The sequence below is a fragment of the Podarcis bocagei genome, assembly GCF_964188305.1.
Source record: "Podarcis bocagei genome assembly, chromosome: 4".
NCBI classification, from domain to species: domain Eukaryota; kingdom Metazoa; phylum Chordata; class Lepidosauria; order Squamata; family Lacertidae; genus Podarcis; species Podarcis bocagei.
The window spans coordinates 77542355-77566080 of record NC_138128.1 but is presented as its reverse complement, the minus strand read 5'-3'; the positions used below and the strand labels follow the sequence as shown (position 1 = coordinate 77566080).

Below are 23726 nucleotides of genomic sequence, written 5' to 3'. Positions count from 1 at the left end.
TTCATTGTCTCTTCCACCCATCCTTCTACACACACCATGCAACGAACAGAATTCTGCAGGCACTGAGCATGCTCAGTTCTCACTGGGATGTTTCAGGGGTCCCCCCTTATTTTCACCCCTCCTGAATTTTTTGTACTTCCGAAAACCTTGGGGTTCCCCCATGCTTGCTGATACTTTACCTCTAGTTCATGGGTGATGTTGTTTGGGCTGTATAAGGACCCACACTTGAAGAATCAAGTTAGGGCTCCTCCAGATGACCAATTTATTGAGTATTCATCTTATTTGTGCAAACAAAGCTCACACAGTGTTTAGGCGCTGCCTTGCCTTTACTGAACGTTTGTTCTGATTTGTTTGCGGGGCAGTTATAATGGAATGAGCATTCATCCTGATTTGCTTGCAGGGTGTTTATGTGTGTCTGATTAATCATTTGTTCACTCCTCACTTTTCAAGTTTAAGTTTATTTCAAGTTTAAGTTTATTTGTTGCACTAGGGCAACAGAGCACTTCAATCCACTTTAATTGAGCAAACCTGAAGCTCCAGCATGCACTTGAATTATTATTATTATTATTATTATTATTATTATTATTATTATTATTATTAAATTTATATACCGCCCTTCATCTGAAGATCTCAGGACAGTTCACAACATAAAATCACAATATAAGAAACACAAATACATAATAAAAAGAAGAACAAAACCAAACCAATAACACCCCCCCCCATACACATTCAAAAGGGCATCGTACGTCAATCAGCCAGAGGCCTGGTGGAAGAGGAACATTTCCCCTCCCACAAAATGCTTTCAGTCTGGAGGGACCCTTAATTGCACTTATATTCTATCTTTCCTCCTAAGGATCCAAGGGAATGTATGTGGGAGCTGTTTCAGTTTATCCTGACAACTATCTTCATGAGGAAAGTCAAACTGAATGATGGTGACATGCCCAAGGTCACCGAGACAGCTTCACGGGTGTTTGAAGCAAATCTTCCTGCTTCAAATCCGATGCACTTATCAAGTCCAAAATTCCACAGCTCAGTGGTAAAGAACAAGACTTGGGTGCACACAGTCCTAGTGCAATCAACGCCTAGTGTCTTCAAAGGGTATTGGGAGGGCTGGTGTGTAGGGGACCTGCTTAAAACCTTGGAGACCTGATGCCAGACAGAGCAGATATTACCAGGCTGGATTAAACAATGATCTGACTCAGTGTAAGGCAGAGTTCCACGTTCTATGTAACTAACTACTACTCCCACACTCACTCTCAAGATGCCTAAACCTTCCCCGGAGGACGAATATGCCTAAGAATTGAACCCAGGACATGTCACAATCAAGGTAAAAGTCATGCTGCCAACTCTGTGAGCTTATTTCTAACTGTTGTGAAACTTACCCAATGTATAAAGTGCTTTGCAATTTTTAGATGGGAGAAATCTCTTTTTCATTCCAGTAAATTTTGACTGGGGTCAAAGTACCCCCCCCCCAATTGATCAAGCAATACAGTATACCATGTTCTTCACATTTTAAAACACAACACCTAAATAAAAACAATTAATTCCAAACTCAATTATTTAAGAAATAGTCTCTCTCCTATAACTGAGCTGCCCCAAACCTACCCATATAGTAAGCCATTTCCTAACAAATCCCCTTACAAATACACAAAGACCAGCCTACATCATGTTAACGCTTTTGAACAACGCTATCTGAATGACCCACAAAGCAGTTCAGCAAAGTCTGTGGATTAGATGCTGTTTCTGTTCCACACCTTCTGAAAGTTTTAGCTTTATAACAAATCAAGAAACGGTTCGTCTAATGAGCAACATCAGTATTAGAGAAGCAAGCAATTACTATACCCTTTCGGAATTGCTCCCAGCCATAGTGTAATTCACATCGCATATTTGCGTCCTCTGTTCAAGCCATCTCTACACGCACTGACAGCCCATCGAGCTCCTGCTCAGCCTCTAACAAAACACCACAATTGCATTAATGCCTATGAACAGTGTGCAGTGGGTCAGCACACTTCCAAAGCCTCTGCTTTAGGGCAGAACAATTTCAGCTTCAACCTAGTTCATCTGTACACATTCCACCAAGTGTAGTTTGGCTGCACAAACAATCTACAACACAGGCTTTAAAAGAGAGATATGCCGGCAACTGAGGCTTTCTGAGTATGCAACATGATCTGTCCCATGAAAGCTGGCATAAAAGCTTTTCTTTTGGGGTCAAAATATGCACACAAACCTTTTTCACATTTCTTGTGCATGGCTCAGTGTTCTGCACAGCTACTGAGAAACCTGGGTTAATGCCTTAAGAAAAGTATACTTTTATGAAGTACACTGGGTTAATGTATTAAGAAAAGTATACTTTTATATTTTCAAGTATACTTTTAAGAAGTATGCTTGAAAACCAACAGCCTAAACTTAAATATAGTGAAAATAAGTAATGCTGAAACAGTACCACTCTGTATTTTAGCCCTATGTTTTTAAGTTCAAAATATGTTCTTTGCTTCAGCCTTTAAAACAAATTCCCTCTGCCTTCTTGACAGTGCATGGATTCAAGAAATTATTTCTCTCCTTGCTGGATCAGCCAAGCATTCTGTTTCCAACAAAAGTCTGCCAAGTGCCTCTGCAAGTTCACTAGAAGGGCATAAAGGTTAAGGTCACCTCCTGCTGCTTATTCTCAGCATCCAACACCAAGAACCATACTGCCTCTTAAGAATGGGGATGCCACTTGGCTCTCCTGGCTAATAGCCAGTATCAACAGACCTAAACTGCATGGGTCCGTGTACTCTTTTTAAAAGCTACACACGCTACTGAATGCAACGATTTCGCCACAATGCATTCCAAGCAACGGGGACCCAATGAACAATATATTCAAGAACGCAGCTGGCACCAGCCACAACTGGCTAGAAAAGACTTGGGGTGTTGCAACTGTAGCTCTGAACTTCAGCTAAGCCTGATTGTTGCAAACTGGGTTTCGATCATGGACAACGGTCCTCCTTTCAGTGTTCTGGCTTGCCCTCCAGGAGCCCTGCACCAATAGTTACACACACAGTGGTACCTCAGGTTAAGAACTTAATTCGTTCTGGAGGTCCATTCTTAACCTGAAACTGCTCTTAACCTGAGACACCACTTTAGCTAATAGGGCCTCCCGCTGCTACTGTGCGATTTCTGTTCTCATCCTGAAGCAAAGTTCTGAACTCGAGATACTATTTCTGGGTTAGTGAAGTCTGTAACCTGAAGCGTCTGCAACCTGAAGCATCTGTAACCCGAGGTACCACTGTATTCCAATTGTCTCTAGGAACAGTTCCAGTTTCTGTCTCTTCCTGGTGTCTCATGGCCCTATTCTGCCTTCTGGGATAACACTCAAAGGGTTGTATTAGAAAGTGCATGTGCGAAAGATGTGCCCTCTTCCCCAGGTCTTCCTGAAAGTTAAAAATCTGGCTGGGGGGGGGGTGTGCATCTTGACTCTGTGGATGTACATGGAAGGGCACACACGTCTCCACACTGCTTCCATTCTGTCCTCCCCCCCAAAAAAACACATCTCCTTTCTAGCTGGTGTATGTTGCTGAGTGGGTTTGGATTAAAGCTGTTCTATTAAAAGTACAACCTGACCTATTGTAAGGTTGAACGCTTGGTTACACATTCTTAGGAAACGGTTGCAGCCCTCAGCACACCCTGCTGCAAGTCGGGCTATTACACCCAGGAAATGAGCACAATCAATGTCTAGCAGGCAGAGAAAAACTTTAGCATGGGAACTAACAGGCATTACTAATGCGTACACATCCTTATTTTCTTCGGTCAGGTGTTGGAGGGTATGTTGCTATAATACAACCTGAAACACAGTCTCCTGAAGTTGAAGGATCAGGACAGGGGAGGAAACAGTTTGTGAAAACTCCACCCCCAGGGAGGTGCCCCTGTCTGTTTGTGCAACTGATGCAGGGAACTCTGCATTGACTTTCACAAGCTCTGCTGCCCCTTGTGTTATTGTCGCCAGCTGTTCTGCACCGTAAATTAATCTGTGGGTAATCCAGCAACTAAAGCTGCTTTTGAAAATATGCTTACAAAAATTATTTCAGATACAATAAGATCACATATCATGATTTATCTGAGCTGATACTGTCCCTCCACCCCAGCTTAAATGCAGTGTGTGTATATCTGTGTATTGATGCATTTGTGTGTGTGTGTGTGTGTGTGTGTGTGTGTGTTTGTGCATATTATATACATACAGAGATATATACATGCACAAAAAACCACCTAACCACACACACTCACCCACACATATGTATGCATGAGTACCCATCCAAGTTCATTGGCATTTAAACAAGGCTGTGCAAGACAATATGGTTGCATTATTCCTTCCGAATTATTTTCATCGCCACAATTCATCATGGAAATACTGCTGACCTTCAGGAGGAATTTATTCTCCTTTTACCAGCAATACCTGAGGAATAACAACCTTCACTAGAGCGATTGATTTTTGCAACTATTGCTGTTCTACAGGAAAATCCATTATATCCCTCCACGATCCCTCCCCAATTAATTGCTCAAATACTGCATAATGTGGTTTACAGGATTGTGACCTAATCTTGAGAACTAATGTTCCGGCGAGAAATCCTGTCCACCTAAGCACCACCTCTGAGGTCATAGGATAAATTGCACCGCATGTTTTCAGGATTTTTTATTTGATTTCGTATCTGCAGCATCAGCACTTTTAGCTCCCTTTCCAATAACATATGTTTCAATTCAGCCAGGTGTGGCCGTTTGATATATTAAGACCTTGCTAGAATTTACCCGGTAAAATGTCACAAAATGAAAAGTATTATAAAATAATATTCACCCAAGCTATTCTAGGCCTCTTGACACAAAACAGCCCATTTTTTAATTCTTCCAGAATCCCTTTATGCAGCATCCTGAACACACCATTTCGATCACAGTGGAAAGCGATCTTGCACCATTCAGCTTACAGATGAAACCGAACACAGTCAACAAAATTAAGCCACTAGAGACATGTGAACATTTATCTGCAAATAGATAACTGCCCTAACTGCTAGATAACTGCTAACTAAAACAAAGCAAAACACACATTATTAGCTTACGAGTACGTATAAATCAAAAATCACTCCTGTTACAGCATCCGCAAAGGCTTACTTGGTCCAGGAAGCATTCTCCCTCTTCCACTGCCATTTTCTGTGGCCAAATATGAAATTTGATGACTCAATTAGTTAACACTTTGGACACTGCATTACAGCTAAAAATAGCCACCAAGCAGGAAGTGCCGATTTTTTTTTTACAAAGCAACTAAGCTTGGTCACTTGTTAGACTTCCTTAACTATTTTTAAACTGCAGAAAGACAAGCAAGAGGATTGGAAGGCTAGCAAAGGAGAGTTATCCTGGGATTCCTGGCTGCTGTGCCACAGTTGTAATCTCCAGCCATTCCCTGAATGTGTAACCCTGATATGTAGAATACCAAAAATAGCCACCAAATCAGCTGGTTAGACGAACACTGTTGGTAGGTTGGAATCCTTCCTGAAACAAGCATTTGTGATTCTGCTTATCAGCTGCTTCCTTCTGAAAAGGAGACTGGTTTGGCCTGTTTTTCAGGGGCAACAAAATCAGGGATTTTCCACTCACCCTTTTCAAGCACCAGAGAAGACTGCTCTTTTTCTTATGTGGATGCTTAAACAAACAACCAAACAACCCGCTAACCAGCTGCTTATTTATTTATTCTTATTTAACATATTTTGCATGCTATTTAATCGTAAATAAAACCTCTAAGCAATTTACAAACAAACACACACAAAGATAATAAAGGTCAAGGTTAAGCAATTTCATATATATGTTCATCTCTTATTATATGTGTGCTAAAAATATGCATTGCAAAGTAAAATTGCAGATTAAATTGCATGCCAACTTTACATTCTGGGTAGCCTTGCTTCAACAACAACAAAAAATTAACAGGTGCCAAAAAGAGAACAGCAAAGGTGTGTGCCTGTCTAAAGTCAATGAGAAGGAGTTCCAGAGCAGGAGCTGCCAAACTAAAGGATTCAGTGTCTATCAAAACCAAAGCATACACAAAATGCCAACAAGCCTAAAGCAGTCAGTCGCATTTCTGCTTTGGAGAGCCATGCAAAGAAAACCCACAGCTGTTACCAACTGCTGGGTTAACACCTAAGTTTCTCCTTTGGGGAAGGACCGTACCTGCGCACCCAGTATGCAGACGGCCCCAGCCTCAGTCCCCAGCATCTTCAGGTAGAACTGGGAATTTGCCCCACCTGAAACCCTGGAGAGCTGCTGCCAGTCAGTATAGACAGCAGTGGTCTAACTCAGTAGAAAGCAGTGCCCTATGTCCCCAAATTTCATGGACCAGGGCCTCTTGCGGAAATTCTTCAGGCGCCTTTTGCCTTCCTCTGTCATTGTATAAGAGATGTAATTAGAAATTATAGTAGGAGGCAGCTGCTAACAGGGAAGCCCTCTTCCTCTGTCATGGCCAAGTCATTTAAAAACAGCTTCGTCCTCCCTGTCAGTTGCTCCAAAGTTTACGCATGGTCTCTGGCAGCTGTTGAGGTGGCATTACGATAATAATTCCCAGGAGCATTTTCATTCTAGCAGGGGGAGAAGCTGCACAGAAAAGCCTGTACTACTACTTTTCCATCCTTATTTACTATTGTACTTCTTCTTCCTTATTTACTATACCTGACTCGTTCCACCCACTGTTATGTTGAACCTTGCATTAATTGGGACAATTTATGATTTCTTTAGGTCGGGATGGAATGAAATGTGACAGCGTACATACATAAATTAGAGCACAGAGGGAATCAGACAATAAAAGGAGGGTGGGGAAAGAAATGTTATGCTGCTGGTGGTTTCCAGAGATGCCATTTGAAGAGGGAATAGAGAGTGTGGAGAAGCCACCTTCCCCTCATTTTTAAGGCGCATCTATACTTCTAGGAGTCTACTGTAAGTGATGAAATGGGGCGATGCACCGCTCACTGTAATATGCGTTCAAGGCACAAATGCTCTTAGTTTGTTTTTGTTTTTTTAATGACACTTCACCTCCGTTGATGACATTCGCATGGTTATTATGACTGATTTAAGATGACCATGGCAAACGTTCTTAGAATACACTGGTCAAGGGGTTAGGGACCTGTTTTTCAGGCTGTGGGCTTCATTCCTTGCTGGGCAACTTCATGCCAGTGGTGGAAAGGGCCAGAAAAACATGCAGGCAGAGCAATGGATGCAAACTTTTACCTACGTGCAGTATGCTAATTCCCCATATAGATCCTCCTTCATCCCTAAGCTGTGACCATGGTTTCAGAAGGTCTCTATGATACAGTTGACTCATCATTTCTGTTGCTGTTTTAAAGCAGAGTTGCAGGGACACAACATGAACAGTGGCTGCTCACTATGCTTGGAAAACAAGGCAGGCAACAGCAGCTGGAAACAATGCGATGCATTTTTGGAAAATAGATATTATGAAGTCAAAGGCATGTCAAGTTGTCATTAGGCGGCACTGTTAACTGTAAGTGGTCTTGTGCTATATCACCATATTGATACAGGGAAAATGGTATCCAATTTGATGTGACAGACTTTTGGAATTTCGGTAAAATGCATTGACTGAAATTTCTTTTATATCAAAACCTACAATTTCAATCTAAAATACAGACCCCGTGAAATCTTAGTACTTTGGGAATTCCTGAGAAGCTGTGAGGCTTGACAGTTCTTCTTCCTGACAAATTTGGGGAAGGTTTTACCTGCTGCTATCACAAAAGGCCCACCATGTCTATGCATTATTTTTTTAATAATATCAAGGTTTCCTTCAGTGCATATTGGGGACAGAGAGTGGTGGCGGCCTCAGTGTTATGATAGTCAAATTCTACCTCAAAACTGGGCTCCCTTGAATTGCTCTCCTAATAGGAAGGAAAGTGGAAACCAACTAATTTGGAAGTACTCATAAACCAACTCACAAATAGTGGTTGGACATGATAGTGAAGCAGCTGCCACATGTGGGTTTTAAAAAAAATAAAATATCATAGATGTGATCACGTGGGTTTGCAATTCCATTGCTTTGGCACTGTCACCAACTCTCCCTCAATCCTTAATTATGACTTTGCCTCCAAGTTGTATTCTTGGATTCTTTTGATCTCTGCAGAAGCAGAGCTATAAGGTCATGAGATACGGTAATTAGAAACCTCACAATCAGCTCTACATCTCAAACGATGCTCAATTTTGTCATAACAACGGGGAATCATTACTCAAATGGCAACCATTACTCAAACAGTCTAGCTCATTTGTGCCTGTGACTGAATTTCTTCAAACCCTTGAGGAGGGAATTAAAGAGTGCTCCAAGGCTTATGAACTAGGTAATCAGGAAAGCTGCATACATTATCCATTATGGAAGGGAAATAAACACTGAGAAGACTTACTTGAGAGGCTTGCAGCAACATGGGCAGAAAGCGTTCATACTGGATTTACCCGAATATAAAATCAAGGGGTACCTCGGGGGATTTATTGCTTGCTAATTTTCTATACCATCTTTTCCCAACAATTTGTATATCATATTTCAAAAGGCATGAGAAGATACCAGTGCAGTTTACAGTAAAACACAGTCCAAGTCAAAGCCTTAAAATGAGCAACTGAACAGCCTCTGTCTAGCAACTCATTGTGAAATACGGGAGTTCTCAATGCATGTGGAGCTCACACACCTGACATCTGGAAGGGGGCCAAGTTGCATCATAACTCATTAGGATGCCCAAAGCCACCATACGGCCAGGTGACCAGAGGAACATCTTTCCCCCAGTGCACGGCTGCTTCCATGCTAGCCAAGTTTTTCTGGTATTGGCACCATTTGCTTGCTCATTCATGCCTGAGAATCCAGGCAAGCTTCCTCCTGAACCACTTCAATCCTATGCTTTCCCTCAAGGGCTAGTTTGTAGTGATTTTTAGAGCTTAGTAAGAAGCAGCGGGATGTGGGTGGCGCTGTGGGCTAAACCACTGAGCCTAGGGTTTGCCAATCGGAAGGTCGGTGGTTCAAATCCCTGCGACGGGGTGAGCTCCCATCGCTCAGTCCCGGCTCCTGCCAACCTAGCAGTTTGAAAGCACACCAAAAAGTGCAAGTAGATAAATAGGTACTGCTCCAGCGGGAAGGTAAACAGTGTTTCCGTGCGCTGCTCTGGTTCACCAGAAGTGGCTTAGTCATGCTGGCCACATGACTCGGAAGCTGTACGCCGGCTCCTTCGGCCAATAAAGTGAGATGAGCGCCGCAACCCCAGAGTCGGCCACGACTGGACCTAACGGTCAGGGGTCCCTTTACCTTTAAGAAGCAGCAGTGCAAGCTTTCAGCATTGATTTCACACCTAGTTTTAGTGGTACAGTTAAGTAGTTGAAGACTCAAGATCTCATGTTCTTATAGGTGGGGCTGGAACTGTATGGTAATCAGTATTATATATATATATATATATATATAGCTTATTTCAACATGTAGTACGTGAACCCTGATGCACTTGGGACCCTGGACTTCTGCCCCAAAGTCCAGCACAACTACCTGGTTTGGAAATGCATTTGGTGATGGTGAGTAACCCTGATTCCTCCAACAGTGGCAGGCCTCTGCTCCCATCCATGATTTGCCTGCTCACCCCTCTATCATAATCCTCAATTCAACACCCAACCACCTCATTTCTGATATAAAGCAAAAGTAAGTTGTGGGAATTTGGGCTCCGAACCACTCCTATCAGGTTCACAGATGTTTTCTTTCATTGTTTGGGAGTCGGGTGAATCAATCACCACTTTCTGCTACTACTTCCCTTTCCACATGCATTACTTCCTCAATGCTTTCAATCCTTTCCTCTCAATGCATGTAACTATTTCCTGTGCACTCCTGTGCTATATATAGATGATGATAGATAAATAGATGGATAGGTAGAATCATAGAATCATAGAATCATAGAGTTGGAAGAGACCACAAGGGCCATCGAGTCCAACCCCCTGCCAAGCAGGAAACACCATCAGAGCACCACCAGAGATATCATGCAAACCAGATACTGCACAGCAATCTGAAAAGAGTGAGCTGACAGTTTGAAACTAACTGACTTTGTGTTTTTCCACACTTCCTGGGCAGGGGAGAGGTAAAGAGCCCACCCCAAGGCGCAAACACAGCTATCTTATTCAGCATAACAGAATAATGTGGGAACAAACACAAAAGAGAACACCTACTGGTATGAATGAGAAAAACCAAAAGTGCCCTTCATATGCATATTTAAATATATGTGGGAGAATGGGCTACTCCAGTCTATTCTGAATGGTGAAAAGTGGATTAACAGTTGAATAATGCTTATAGGTGGAGAAGCTCAAAGTTCCTTCAGATCAGCAGGCAACCTAGAATGCAGGAGATACCAAAATAATAAGAAACAACAAACTTGTGTGGCACGTAAGAAACTTATTAGGGCATAAGTTATTGTAGGGATCAGAGTCCACTTTGTTAGCTGCATGAAATGCCATTCTGAATTGATAGGCACATATATACACACAAGGCTGGTGGGAGGGAGGATAGAGAGAAGAGAGGTCAGAAGGAAACAGATTTTCAGCTTACTGAAGGCCTCTACTCTTCGAAGATGTCAGGAGATGTTGTGGTAAGAAAACTGCAAGCTGAGAAAATCTCTTACATAACCAGGATCACTGGCTGAGATTCACAGGATCAGCATCTTGGAAAAGTGATCTGATACCATAATTCCTGAAAAAGCCAATTAGGAGGGAGGAATGCTGAAGCCAAATGAATTAGACAGACTATTGTCAGATAAATACTGTATTTCCTGTAGGGTTAAGGAGATGAGGGAGGAAAGGAAGAGAAATAGTTTAGGGCAGCACCAAGCATGTTCTTGCTCATGTTAAAAGAAAGAGAGAAAGACAGACAGACAAAAGAGTAAGGATATTCATTAATATAGGGGATGAGTGTTCAGACCCCTGGGCCCTCACTTGTGGGGTGCCTCAGGGTTCTGTCCTCTCCCCCATGCTTTTCAACATCTACATGAAGCCGCTGGGAGAGATCATCAGGGGATTTGGGCTGGGTGTTCATCAGTATACGGATGATACCCAGCTCTACCTCTCTTTTAAATCAGAACCAGTGAAGGCAGTGAAGGTCCTGCGTGAGTGCCTGGAGGCGGTTGGAGGTTGGATGGCGGCTAACAGATTGAGGTTGAATCCTGACAAGACAGAAGTACTGTTTTTGGGGGACAGGAGGCGGGCAGGTGTGGAGGATTCCCTGGTCCTGAATGGGGTAACTGTGCTCCTGAAGGACCAGGTGCGCAGCCTGGGAGTCATTTTGGACTCACAGCTGTCCATGGAGGCACAGGTCAAATCTGTATCCAGGGCAGCTGTTTACCAGCTCCATCTGGTACGCAGGCTGAGACCCTATCTGCCTGCGGACTGCCTCGCCAGAGTGGTGCATGCTCTGGTTATCTCCCGCTTGGATTACTGCAATGCACTCTACGTGGGGCTACCTTTGAAGGTGACCCGGAAACTACAACTAATCCAGAATGCGGCAGCTAGACTGGTGACTGGGAGCAGCCGCAGAGACCACATAACACCGGTCTTGAAAGACCTACATTGGCTCCCAGTACGTTTCCGAGCACAATTCAAAGTGTTGGTGCTGACCTTTAAAGCCCTAAACGGCCTTGGTCCAGTATATCTGAAGGAGCGTCTCCACCCCCATCGTTCTACCCGGACACTGAGGTACAGCACCGAGGGCCTTCTGGCAGTTCCCTCACTGCGAGAAGCCAAGTTACAGGGAACCAGGCAGAGGGCCTTCTCGGTAGTGGCGCCTTCCCTGTGGAACACCCTCCCACCAGATGTCAAAGAGAACAACAACTACCAGGCTTTTAGAAGACATCTGAAGGCAGCCCTGTTTCGGGAAGCTTTTAATGTTTGATGTATTATAGTATTTTAATATTCTTTTGGAAGCCGCCCAGAGTGGCTGGGGAAGCCCAGCCAGATGGGTGGGGTATAAATAATAAATTATTATTATTATTATTATTATTATTATTATTATTATTATTATTATTATTATTATCCCTCTGAGTACCTGAGACCTTTAGCCAGAAGATACAGAATTAACAATAATTACCGTCTACCTCAAAGTATCCCCACAGAAGCAACAGTATACAAAAAAAGCCCTAAATTTATCCTGCCTCCACAGGAATATCCTTGACATTCTGGAGGCTCCACAATAAAGGCCACAGCCTGTGTGCCCGTCTGATGCAGTTCAAGGAAGCAACTGGATATTATGAAAACTATAATGTCACATAATGCTAACTCTCAGCGAGAAAAATTAAAATCATTGCTAGTGCCCATGCATTATCAACTTCATCATTTTTCATTGCAGCACTACTCTGACTGAGAACCCTGGAGCTCTGAAAATCACTCAGCTATGGTGGAATCTGTCTGCCACAGAAATCTTCAGCCACTCTGCGTTCCCCCTATGCTCACTATTTTTGTTAAGGTCTCATGGACAACTTGGAGGAGCCTAAGAGCATACCCTCCAACATTTCTCTGATGAAAATAGGGACGGCCTATTCCATAATAATAATAATAATACCACAAGCATCTGACTGGCTTGCCTATACAGGCTGCCTTCAGATGTCTTCTAAAGGTTGTATAGTTACTTATCTCCTTGGCTTGGGGGTCACATGACTCCTTACCAGCCAACAATTCTCTGATGAAAATTGGGACATCCTAAGGAAAAGCGGGACATTCCAGGACCAAATCAGAAACCAGGGGCTACGTCTGTAAATCCAGGACAGTCCCTGGAAAATAGAGACACTTGGCGGATCTATTAGAAGTTTGCGAATCGCAGTTGGGGGCACCCCAGGATTTCAACACAGTTTCCAAAGGATTGCAATCTAGCTCCAGAATATCCTGGGGTCCTAAGGAAACCCTTTATTTATTATATTTATATACCCTTATTTAAGGCTACCTTCTCCCAAGCAAACCAAGCAACCACCATGTGGCTCTTTAACTTCAGTGGGTGGAGCAACTGGGGCTCTGCCAGAGTAGCAGCTAGAAGTTCCTAAGAGGAGTGTGGGAATCAGTTGCCAAGAGGAGATCCTGCCACAGGGCTGCAGGGGGAAGCCCTGCACCAACAGTCCTTCTCAGCTCCATCCCCACCTCTATAACCAAAGCATTCCCCCCCCCCCAGAAAGCCTGCTGGATGAACAGAACAATAGGTGTGCTATAGCAAAGACCAAGCACTGTCTGGGGGCCATCTAGTGGTTTCTTGAACCAGCATAAAAGCAGGCGGCGATCCCTCCACACATCAATGGCTAGTGCTTCTGACATCCTGCCAGGAGCAGAGGACAGCTGGGTGACTTGCATTCTAGCCAAGGCCCACGTTTTGCCAGCAGCACACAAGTAAAACAGCCTCCTCCTCCTCTTCGGCCCCTACTGCAATGGCTGATGGCTCAGTACAAACAAAGGCACACCCTGAAGAGCTATTACTCGCTGCAGCGTTCCCTTCTGTGTACCACACAAGCTTCTGCAGCATCACCCACACATCTGGGAAAGCAAACCTCCCTCAAGCTAAATGAGCAGCTAAGAAAGGGAGAGAGAAATTAGGGGAAGGAACAGAGCTCATTGCACCCCCTTCTCCTACCTTCTCGGGGCTGAGTGGGAGCAAAGAGAGGGAGAAAAAGATAGAGAGCTACTGCCAGAGGCAGGGAGCAAGGTCGGAACTTTTGCCTGCATTCCTGCAGCAGGCTGTGACAAATTATGCTGCAGGATGCCTAGCCTTGTATGAAGTAGCTCCAAGTTCCAGAGAGCACAAAAGGCAGGGGTTTCAGAGTGCGGGGGTGGGGGTGGGATATTTGTACAAGCTTAAATAAAGTAAAAGTGATCTTGGACTGCTTGCCAGGAAAAAGCTCATAGGCCACCGAGTGACCTTACTCGTGTGATTTCATGTCCTCCCCACAACAGCTGAAATGTATGATTCATCATTAGGAAGGTGAGGAGCTGCAGAGGAGGGGAGGGTTCCTATCCCTTTACCAGGGGTGGAGGAAGGGGGTGCGGTGGGTGCGGATCACCCCGGGTGTCACCACTGAGGGGGGTGAAAAAATGCCGGGGCGGCACTCACGGCGGGGCCAGCAGCACGCCCGAGCCACACGCCTCTCCTGCGAGAGAAACAGTGGCTTGGGCGGGCGCAAGCTCCACACTGCCCAAACTGTCTGCCTGCTGCATCCCCCCTCAGCTGTAGGGCGGCTGAGTGGGAGGAGGCAGGCAGATTCTGGAGGTCCCACGGTGTGCCCCGCCCCTCGCCCCGCTGCTTGGCACGCCGCCCCAGGCACCCAAGTGGCTTCCTCCACTGCTGCCCTTTACAGTTGTACAGAAGAGGGAATTCTGGCAGGTGTCAATTGACATGCTGGGTAGGAAAACCTTTTCAGGAGCCCTGTCCTTCTCTGCTTCCCATCAGCTTATGTTATTTATTTTTATTTTCTACATGCATATCCTGTCTTTCTTCCAAGGAGGCTCAAGACGGCGCACCTGGGTCTCTCTCTTCTGCCCCTGCAGCCTCCATTTTATTTGCATGATTGGCATAATTGTGGATGCAATTGCCATTAGAAAACAACAACCTGTCCCTTGGATGCAAAGGTACATTTAATGTCATATGTACTTTGGACTAGGGTCACAACAGTTGCACCAAAAAAAGGGGGGATAATGAGAGTGATGCTTATAGCTGTTGAATGTTTATCCTGCTCAGATGGTGCAAATCTGAGTTGGCAAACCTTGTCATTCTAGGTCTCCTGGGAATGCATGCCAAACAAACAGCAAGACAAAACAACCATAATGTTCAATTAAAAACAAAATGGTAAATGAAAACAATATTTACTGAAATACAAATCCTAGTTTCTATATCTGTCAACGCACCATGGTTTACCATTCTTAATAGGAACAGAGTGTGGTAAAAATAATGGTAAAACATGTGAGAGATTCAATACAGAGAATCTTAAAAAGAAATTGCCGTACTAAGTCTCAGGTACCAAGAAGATCATTCCACATGCCCCAAAGGGCTTTGCGTTTGCATTTCCCAAATTGCATGCCAAATGGCAAACCACTTTTGAAACTGAAGGGTAGTTCAAAAGCAGTTTGAACAGGGGGTTTGCTGTTCAAAGAAGAAGAAAAATCCCAGTGGACATGCCCAAACTCTAAAGTGGCTTCTTTGAATATAGTTAAATACAGTTGCATGTGCAAATGTACAAAGGGTTACTCCTAATATCTGCCATTTTCTGTTCCATATATATATGTGTGTGTGTGTGTGTGTGTGTGTGTGTGTGTGTGTGTGTGTGTGCATGCTCACAAGCGAGTGGCATGATCACGCATGAGTGTATTCAATGCCATCCCATACAGAAATGAGGGCTATGAGTGGCAGTAACATATGGAAGGGGTGGCAGGGAAGCATCTTGTCACACAAGCTTCCGCACAAATAAGCAATTTCATGTACAATGCACATCAGTGACCTGAAACTGCATTTATTAGGTCTATGTGTTTGAGATGGTACAAATGGCCAGCATGCACATCAGAAAGAGGAACAAGAAAAATAGGCTTGCCTTTATAATTTTTAACAGGGGCTGGTGCACAGCTAAGCATGTGCTGTGCAATATGACCAGAGATATTCAAGGACTGCAACAGTCCTGTTAAGGGTGAAAGTTGCATTTCTATATTGTTGATTAAGCATTCTTAACTTTCAGTGCAAGTGCACAGCAAGACACAGACATCTGCAGCCCCCAACTTGTTTCGAAATGATATTTTTTGTTATTATGTGGCCCGCTTAAAAAAAAACAAAAACAAAAAACCAGGCTAGGTTTGCAATTTACCAACATTTTAAATCAGGGGTAGGTAACTAGTGTCTCACCTGTTGTTAAAGGGCTCCAAATTCCATCAACCTTGGATAAGCACAGCCACCACATGGGGGTGATGGGAGCTGTAGTCCAATAATATCTGGAGGGCCACAGGTTTCCCTTCACTGTCTTAAATAATGATTTTCATTTCACAGGCACAGTCCATCATGAAAACGACGGCCCATTTTTGTTCTGTATTATTATACACTTTATCTTATTCCGTAAGATAGATTATGCAGTTTGCCCTGTTGAATATGTACTGCTGAATATGTATTATATTAATGCAATATTAAAATGTAACTTTCAAAAGATAAATAAATTCAAAAACGAAAAGTAAAAAAAAAAAAAATGATGAGGTACGCCTCCAGGTTTCGCAAAGGTACAATGCAACAAAAGGTGTGAGCAAGCCCTGGGACCATCCGCTTTCTGGTACCTGCCTCAATAAGCTTTTAAAATGTTAGCAACAAGAAGCCAAATGAAGAGCAGGTGCACAAATGCCTCTGGGAGGGATGTATTATGCATGAGGAGTCAGCCACTTCGTCACGTTTTAGTTTTCACCTGCTCTTGTGGTGTGCAGCTGTGCCATGTTGGCAACGTCTGTGTGAGCACTGGGAGGACCTGGAGATTTAATGCTTCTCATCTAGTTCTTGATGTGTGCCAGTTGCAATTATTCACCAGACTTTCCCCCTTTTCATTTTGGCCAACTTTCGTGGGCCTTGGAGCTGGCTTATGCCAAAAGGCACCCAAAGAGTATGCATTTTACCCATGGAGTCTACAGCCAGGCTGCAACATCCAGACCTGTCATATAGTGAAGACTGGCCCCTACATAGCAGCTGAGCACTTCCCCGATATTTTCCATTGCCTTGTAACTCCTTGTCCATTCTTGGCTGTGAGTCCTAGAAGACCTGCTCCCTTCCCCAGAGGCCTTTTCTTGCCTGGCCTGGGAGGGATCGGACTGACACCAGCTACAAAAGCAGAGGCTGCTGAACAGAATCTTTAGGTGGTATTGTTTATGCAATTTACAGGTGGGGAGGGGGGGTTTGTTGCAAAAAGGGTGTGTGTGAAAAAGAAGAAGTGAGAAGAAGGGATGGAAATGGGGATGAAGATAAAAGTGGGGGTACAAAAGGGGCTGCAGAACAGGAGGGGCTGGTGTCTTCATAACTGGGCAGACGAAGAAAAGGATGCTTAGCAGTTGAAATGTGTGGGAGGGGGAAGATGAAGGAGGTTACCCACAGGGCTGTCTGTGTGCAAGGGGCTTACACCAAAGGAGGAGGAGGGGAAACATTGGCATGGGAGCAAATGCAAAAACAAGGATGCAAAGTGTAGCTGCAGAACAGAAGTGAAGTGGATTCAAAAATAGGTTTGGGAAGGTGAGAAGTGGGGTTAGTGATGCTAAGGGGTGTATGTTAAAGTGGGGAGGGGGGTTGGTGAGTGGAGTGATCAGCACTGTAGAAAACCACTAGTGTATGTACAAGCACAGATAAAACACAAAGATTAAAACAAGCCATTCATAGCTCTGCTGAACAACAACCAAACAGCTACAGTGATAGATGCTGCTAACCTGAGATTCTACTGAAATTCCGATTCTTGTGATAAGCTATTTAAATCATCGTCTATTTATAATTACTAACAAAATACCCACTGTTATGTTATTCGGTGTATGTTCAGGGAATGATGGTAAACTGCAAAGAGCCCTAGCAGGGCCAACCCAAGTCATTCCCCGCCCCCTGCCTAAATGGCAGGGCAAGATGGTGCTCCCCTCTCATTCCATGTCTAGAAGTTTATGAGACTGGTAGTTGAACTGACTTCAGGACTGGTGGTGGGTTTGTAATCTGCTCTTGGGAGCAGCAGACTAGAACTGGAACACGGAGCTATGTCCTCCAACAGCTTTCTGCCACCCCCCAGAATCTGCTGCCTGAAGCAGTGGCTTCACTTTGCCCAATGATAGGGTTGGCTTTGAGTCCTAGTGAGCTACAGTGATAACCAAAAGCCTATTTATTTACAACATCCAAATATTAAAAGCATGTTAGCAGATGAGATTTTGATTAATCGTGATTATCTTCTGTCCCCCCTCTCCCTCCTATTTGCATTTGCATTTTGAACTAGTAGTCCTTGCCAACAACACCCCCAAAAGTCGAAAAGGAGAGTGCACTTTTCAGTCTTTCAGGCTCATGGTACCCGTTGGATTGTGCCCAGAGTAAAGGAGGTTTTTGAAAAGAAAGAAAAGTCTAGAAATAAAGCATTTAAAAATAAAGTGGATTAAAAAACACACACCATTGTTTTGGTGCTCTGATCTCACTAGCTTCATAACATTGCAGAAGAACATTAACTAATAACCATATAAATGTGCTGTTGTTTTGCATTTTTTGTTAACAATGATATTGTGGGGGGAATCTGCTTCTTTTGTGGTTGTGTTTTATTTAGCCCATCATGTGGCTCTATGCTTCAAAAAAGCATCAGCAGCAATTGTATATATAAAAAAGTCACTGAACTGCGAAAGAATGGATAAAGCACAGAAAAAGGACGAGTCTACTAGGATAATGGATGTGAGCAAGCCTAAGTCCTTTCCAGTTTTCATTTATTAGAATATATTGGTCACCCAATGCTAAATAACATGAAGTCCTTGTTCATAACTTTTGTGATATGATTAAAACAAGTTCTGATTCGGCCTTCTTCTGACGCAGGGCCTTTTCAGGTAACACAAATACAGGGGTTGTTTTTTTTTTAAATGAAGCTGCCCTATACAGATCAGACCACTGGTCCATCTAAGTTCAGTTTTCTCCTAGTAGTTGTGCCACCTGGAGCTGAATGGAGTTATAGTCTAAAACATCTGGAGTCACCAGGTTGGGGAAGATGGTCTAGTCCAGTGGCATATGCTCTAACAGTAGCCCTTTGATGTAAGAATTAGAGACCCAGGGTATAGTTTTTTAATTATAAAAAGTTTCAATATTAATTGCATTTAACCTTTGGCTAGAATGCATCCATGAATGATTCATGAGTGCCTACATTTTGTGACTTCTATGCCTCCCTCCTATGATGCACTCCATCTCTCCTATCTGACCCTGAAAATGGCACAAATGGCAGGATGTTTTCTTACGTCTGTTGTGAGTTAGCACCGGCATCTCCTTGAGAGCTTCCAGGGACAGATATGGGAAAGGAATGTCAGCAGCCCACAGCTGTCCAGTGAGTTGTAAGCCGAGACTGCATGTTTTAGAACACGCCAAGGAAGTTGATACCAATGTGGGGTCATGTCTCTTCATATCCCTTGACCTACTGTAACCTTTACTGATGTATGTAGAAGAATGTTTGATGTTTTATGACTCTTTGTTTGTTGTTACTATATAAGCTTCATTCTGATCTGTCTCTGGGCAGTCTGGAGCTGCTGAGCAACTGGTTGACAAGGATGTCCTATTGCAACAGTTAATAATCCAGGTCCCTAACTGGATTTGCTGGTGCTTGCTGTAATTCTACTGGATCCATGTTTTATTTGAAAGGTGTTTCCTCACCTGGGTAACAGGTGAGAACAGGTGGTGTAGAAGCCAAATTCTTACACTTTCTAAGGTCTCTTCCACTAATGCCACCTCACATGCTTTTAACTGGAGGTGCTGGTGTTAAACCTGGGATTTTAATGTGTGCAAACTCTGAAACACAACTATGGCCAGAAAACTAAAGCCATCACATCATTTGAAGCTTCTACATCCTCCACACACAATGAGGAAACCACTGCCAGTTGAATATTTTTATTTGTGGCGAGTGGGAGTGCTTAGACAAGATGTTGTCAGTGGAGGCCCCCTTCACGCTGCCATTGTTGCTGTTCCCATTCATTTGCCTCTCTCTGTGTCTGTCCAAGTGGTACCACCTCTCTTGGAAAGAGAGAGGACAAGGCATGAAGCATTTATTGCTCCCCTGGAGAGGGCGAGTTAACAGGAAGCAGTGGTTGAGAGGCCCTAGAGATTGGCAGTGGGCCCCCTATTGGATTGTGGGTCTTGGCAATCTCTGATGCCAGTCCAGTCCTGGAGGAAACCCCTATAGATTAATCTGCTGCACCAGTGCTAGCCCAGCCTCCTTCAACCAGCACGACAGCCTGAAATCTTCAGCTTCAAATCTTTTTCTTCTTTGGCGATCACTCATAGCTGAGTAAGATTGTCTTCCATAAACATGGTTTTAACAGTGAGTCCGTAAGTGATGGTGGAGGCCAATTCTGGATCCACACGTCCTTCCACAATGGGGATATTGATTTCTGGGTGGGAGTTGATCACGGTGTGGATTTGCCAAGTGTGCCTTCCTCTTAGCATGTTTCTCCCTTGCATCCTGAGTTTGAGTGTCTTCAAAGCCCATGACACCTTTGGTAAAAGTTGTTCTCCAATTGGAGCGCTTGCAGGCAAGTGTTTCCCAACACTACATTTTTAAAAATTTGCCTTGAGACAGTCTTTAAACCTCTTTTGTTGACCACCAATGCTTCAAATACTCCTATTTACAGAGTAAAAAGCTGCATTGTCCTTAGTAAATCTGTTCCTAATTTTGACCTCTGATTTCATATGCTTCCTAGAAATTATATCATCAAAAGGAGAGTAGCTGCATCTTGCATGCATAGGAGCAGTGATGCATTTAGGTCACTTTAAACGCAACACTTAACGGTCTTTCCCCACCCCCAGCCTTTAGATGTATTACTGTACTTCAAAACGCAGTAAGCCAGCTCTGCTGCATTTGGGGGCCCTATTCCTCATTCTGCTGAATGGAGCCCTGGACATCTACCCATAAGTCCCACCCTGATGGCACTGCTGTGCATGAACACTATGGAGTGCATCTTTAATCAAAAGGTCAGTCACCACCTTGGCTTTTAAATCAACAGGCTGTTGCATGTGAACGAATGGAGCATATAGACACATGGAGAATATAGACATATAGTTAAGAGCATTCAAGAGCACTGGGGTTAGGGCTCAGGAACTGATGGTTGCTATGAGGATTGTAAGCACGGCCTGGAATGTTGGTGGGGATGGGACAGATACCCCATTAGAATGGGGAGAGCCTGCTGGGCAGACTTCAGAACATGCCAGGTCTATCTAGCTCTGTGCAATTTACACTGAACAATAGCTCTCGCAGTCCTACCTGGAGATGCCAAGGATTGAACCCAGTACGTCTGTGTGGAAAGCATTGGCTCTATGGCCGCTCCTCTAAATTCAGGAGCACAGCATGCAAAAATCTTAGGGTCAAAATAGATTTTCAGTCTAATGCTCTCTCAACTGCTTTAGCTTTGTTATTTTGCTGCTGAAATGGATAATGCATTTTTCAACTGAGACATGGAAATTCATCACCATAACAACGACAACACACACACACACAGTGAAACCAATGGGGAAGACAGCCAGTGTGCTTCATAGTTATATATTTATCTCTCTTGTATGTTTCCATTCAGATTGCTAGACACCTAAACCATTGTCAACTGAGTCTAGATCTCAATGCACTATCAACTTTGTGGAATTCAGAGATCTCATTCTGAAGGATCTGATTATGTCACTGCTATATAGTGGTATATAGATAGATAGAATTCTCTGGCATGGACCTGTCATTCTGGAACTATGTCTCTAACATTCTGCAAAGCCTTTTGTGACAGAAACGTATTGAAGGAAATTCAGCAAACCTCTCCAGGTTATAGCTCAAAACATTCCCTTCTTGTAGCTCATGGGATCACCCCAATAACTTTTAAAGTGCAGTCTTCTATCGGTAAACTGTCAATTGGCTAACTTAGGAAGACAAAACTCTGCAAAGAACCAGAGGGCCTTGAATTGGGGACTCTGGAAGCAGAACCCACTATATTAAGCAAGACGCTGTTCTAACCTTCATGGTGGCAAACAGAAATGACATCAGAAGTGACAGAATTCAGGCTTATCAGTTCCACATGGTTTAGCAGAACCCCAAGATCTATGAACCAGAGCCGAATACACACAGCAAGATTTAAAGACTGGGGTGACTCTGAACACATTCTGAGTCTAGGAGTTTGTTTTGGGAACCAGAAATGAATGGAAGTCCATTCCGGGTTACTCCGTGAGATATCTTTGCTTCAGCAGGTATGGGGGAAAGACGCCTGCTTTTTGTGTTGTTGACTAGTTCAACAACTTGGATTTTAAAAACCACATCCATTGTTGTAAATCACCCAGAAACATACCAGCAGACCCTAGTTTACCTTCCACCAACCCCTGGACTGTGTGACCTCAAAATATTAAAACCAGAAGTAAACTGAATCACAACATCCTTTTCAACTGTTATCATTTCAAAGACTCAAATAACAAGAGCTGACAGGTTTGAGGGGTATCACGGCAGAAGAGAAACACTTTGGAATAAGTGGTATCTCAAGAAAAGTTGCAATATGGTTCCCAAGCTTGCCATCTCTTTCAAACAAGTTTTCCACACTTGCACTAGCAGTGACCCCAATACAGATGTAAATTATGTTCAACAATACGCCTGCAGCCCTTTACAGCTCTTTGAGATGGTTATGGATTTTCAGGACCAATTCCTTTTTTACTGCCTTAACAGTGCCAGATGCAGTGTTTGACTTTAAAACGCTTAATCCAAGCCCATGCAGGGGCTTAGCTGCTTCTTTATTATCACCATCAGCAGCCTATGAAGATAGGCAACATTGGTTTCAAAATCTGAAAAACAGGTGTACTTTTCAAGAAGGCACATAACCAAGCAGTTTAGGCAGCTGAAAGCATGCCATAACATCCTTATGAAGTAAAAGTGCTTCGTTGCAGAAAAGAAGCAGTAAGATCCTGCAAGAAAATAGCAAAATAAAGGAATATTTAAATAAATACCTTTCTGCGCTTTGTGGAGATGATGGAACTATCACACGTAGTTCAAATATCTCCTCTGTCCAGGCCACTTTATAAAGTCCAAGTTGACCCTGCAGACCACATGGCTTCCACATCACCACTCCAAGTTGGAGCACTCCAGCAAAGCCCCTTAAACACCCTTCAGGTGCAGAAGGCAGAAAGGAGAGCTACTAGTTCTACCCCTTTTAAAACCCAAACCATCCTACTTCTGGTAACAGGATCTGCCTCTAGGGCCCAAGGCCAGTTAAAGCTTTGCATGGAGTCTGAATAGCTGCACCTTCCCTAGATAAAAAACCTAAGTCACATTTAAATTCCGAATCCTAGGTGTGAAAAGTAGGCCAGACAGACAGAACACCCACATTTACACTGTCTGTGTGGCAGTCAAGGTCCAGACACATAGCCATTAGGAATCCACTTCTGACTCACAAATGGCCGTACTCGTGTCAAGCCAAACAGGATCATCATAGGAATGGACATTTCCATCTGCATCACAGTGGGCATGAAAATGTGCACTCTATATATCACAACATGTGGTGCAATTAAGACACATGTCTACATGGACAGCTGCGTCCAGACTACATGTGTATTTCCCAAATCATCAAGGTCATCTGTGTGCAGGAGCTGCTTCCATCTGCATATGTCCCTTGCTTAATGAGGGTGGTTGCCTTTATTTTTTTGTTATTTGTTATTATTCCATGGTGACAGCATTGGTTTACATGCTCTCCCATAATTTGGTCCCTATTGCTTCTTTCAAGTACGCCACACAATGAACTACATATAGCAGAAGAACTTGCTACCTTGCCCTCTACCCCAGGCATAGGCAAACTCCGGCCCTCCAGATGTTTGGGACTACAATTCCCATCATCCCTAGCTAACAGGACCAGTGGTGAGGGATGATGTGAACTGTAGTTCCAAACATCTGGAGGGCTGGAGTTTGCCTATGCCTGCTCTACTCCTTGTCACCTCAAAGCACTCATAGTCCTTCTATGTCATCAGATGTCATTGGAACACAGTAAAACAAGTATTGTCA

The 23726-nt window shown here is 43.7% G+C and overlaps 1 protein-coding gene across 37 annotated transcripts in view; it reads right to left on the bottom strand.

Annotated features, from left to right (window-relative positions):
* ANK3 (ankyrin 3) overlaps window positions 1-23726 on the bottom strand; it is a 401108-nt gene that overhangs the window by 161738 nt on the left and 215644 nt on the right. The window contains exon 1 of one of the 37 annotated variants that reach the window (XM_081190796.1): window positions 5137-5203. The exons of 35 other annotated variants lie outside the window; for them this stretch is intronic. In XM_081190796.1, the coding sequence (XP_081046922.1) occupies window positions 5137-5172 (36 nt within the window). In that variant the 5' untranslated portion in view covers window positions 5173-5203. Of the gene's footprint in view, window positions 1-1842; window positions 2020-5136; window positions 5204-23726 lie in introns of those variants that run through there. One more of the 37 variants, XM_081190756.1, reaches the window with a different exon arrangement.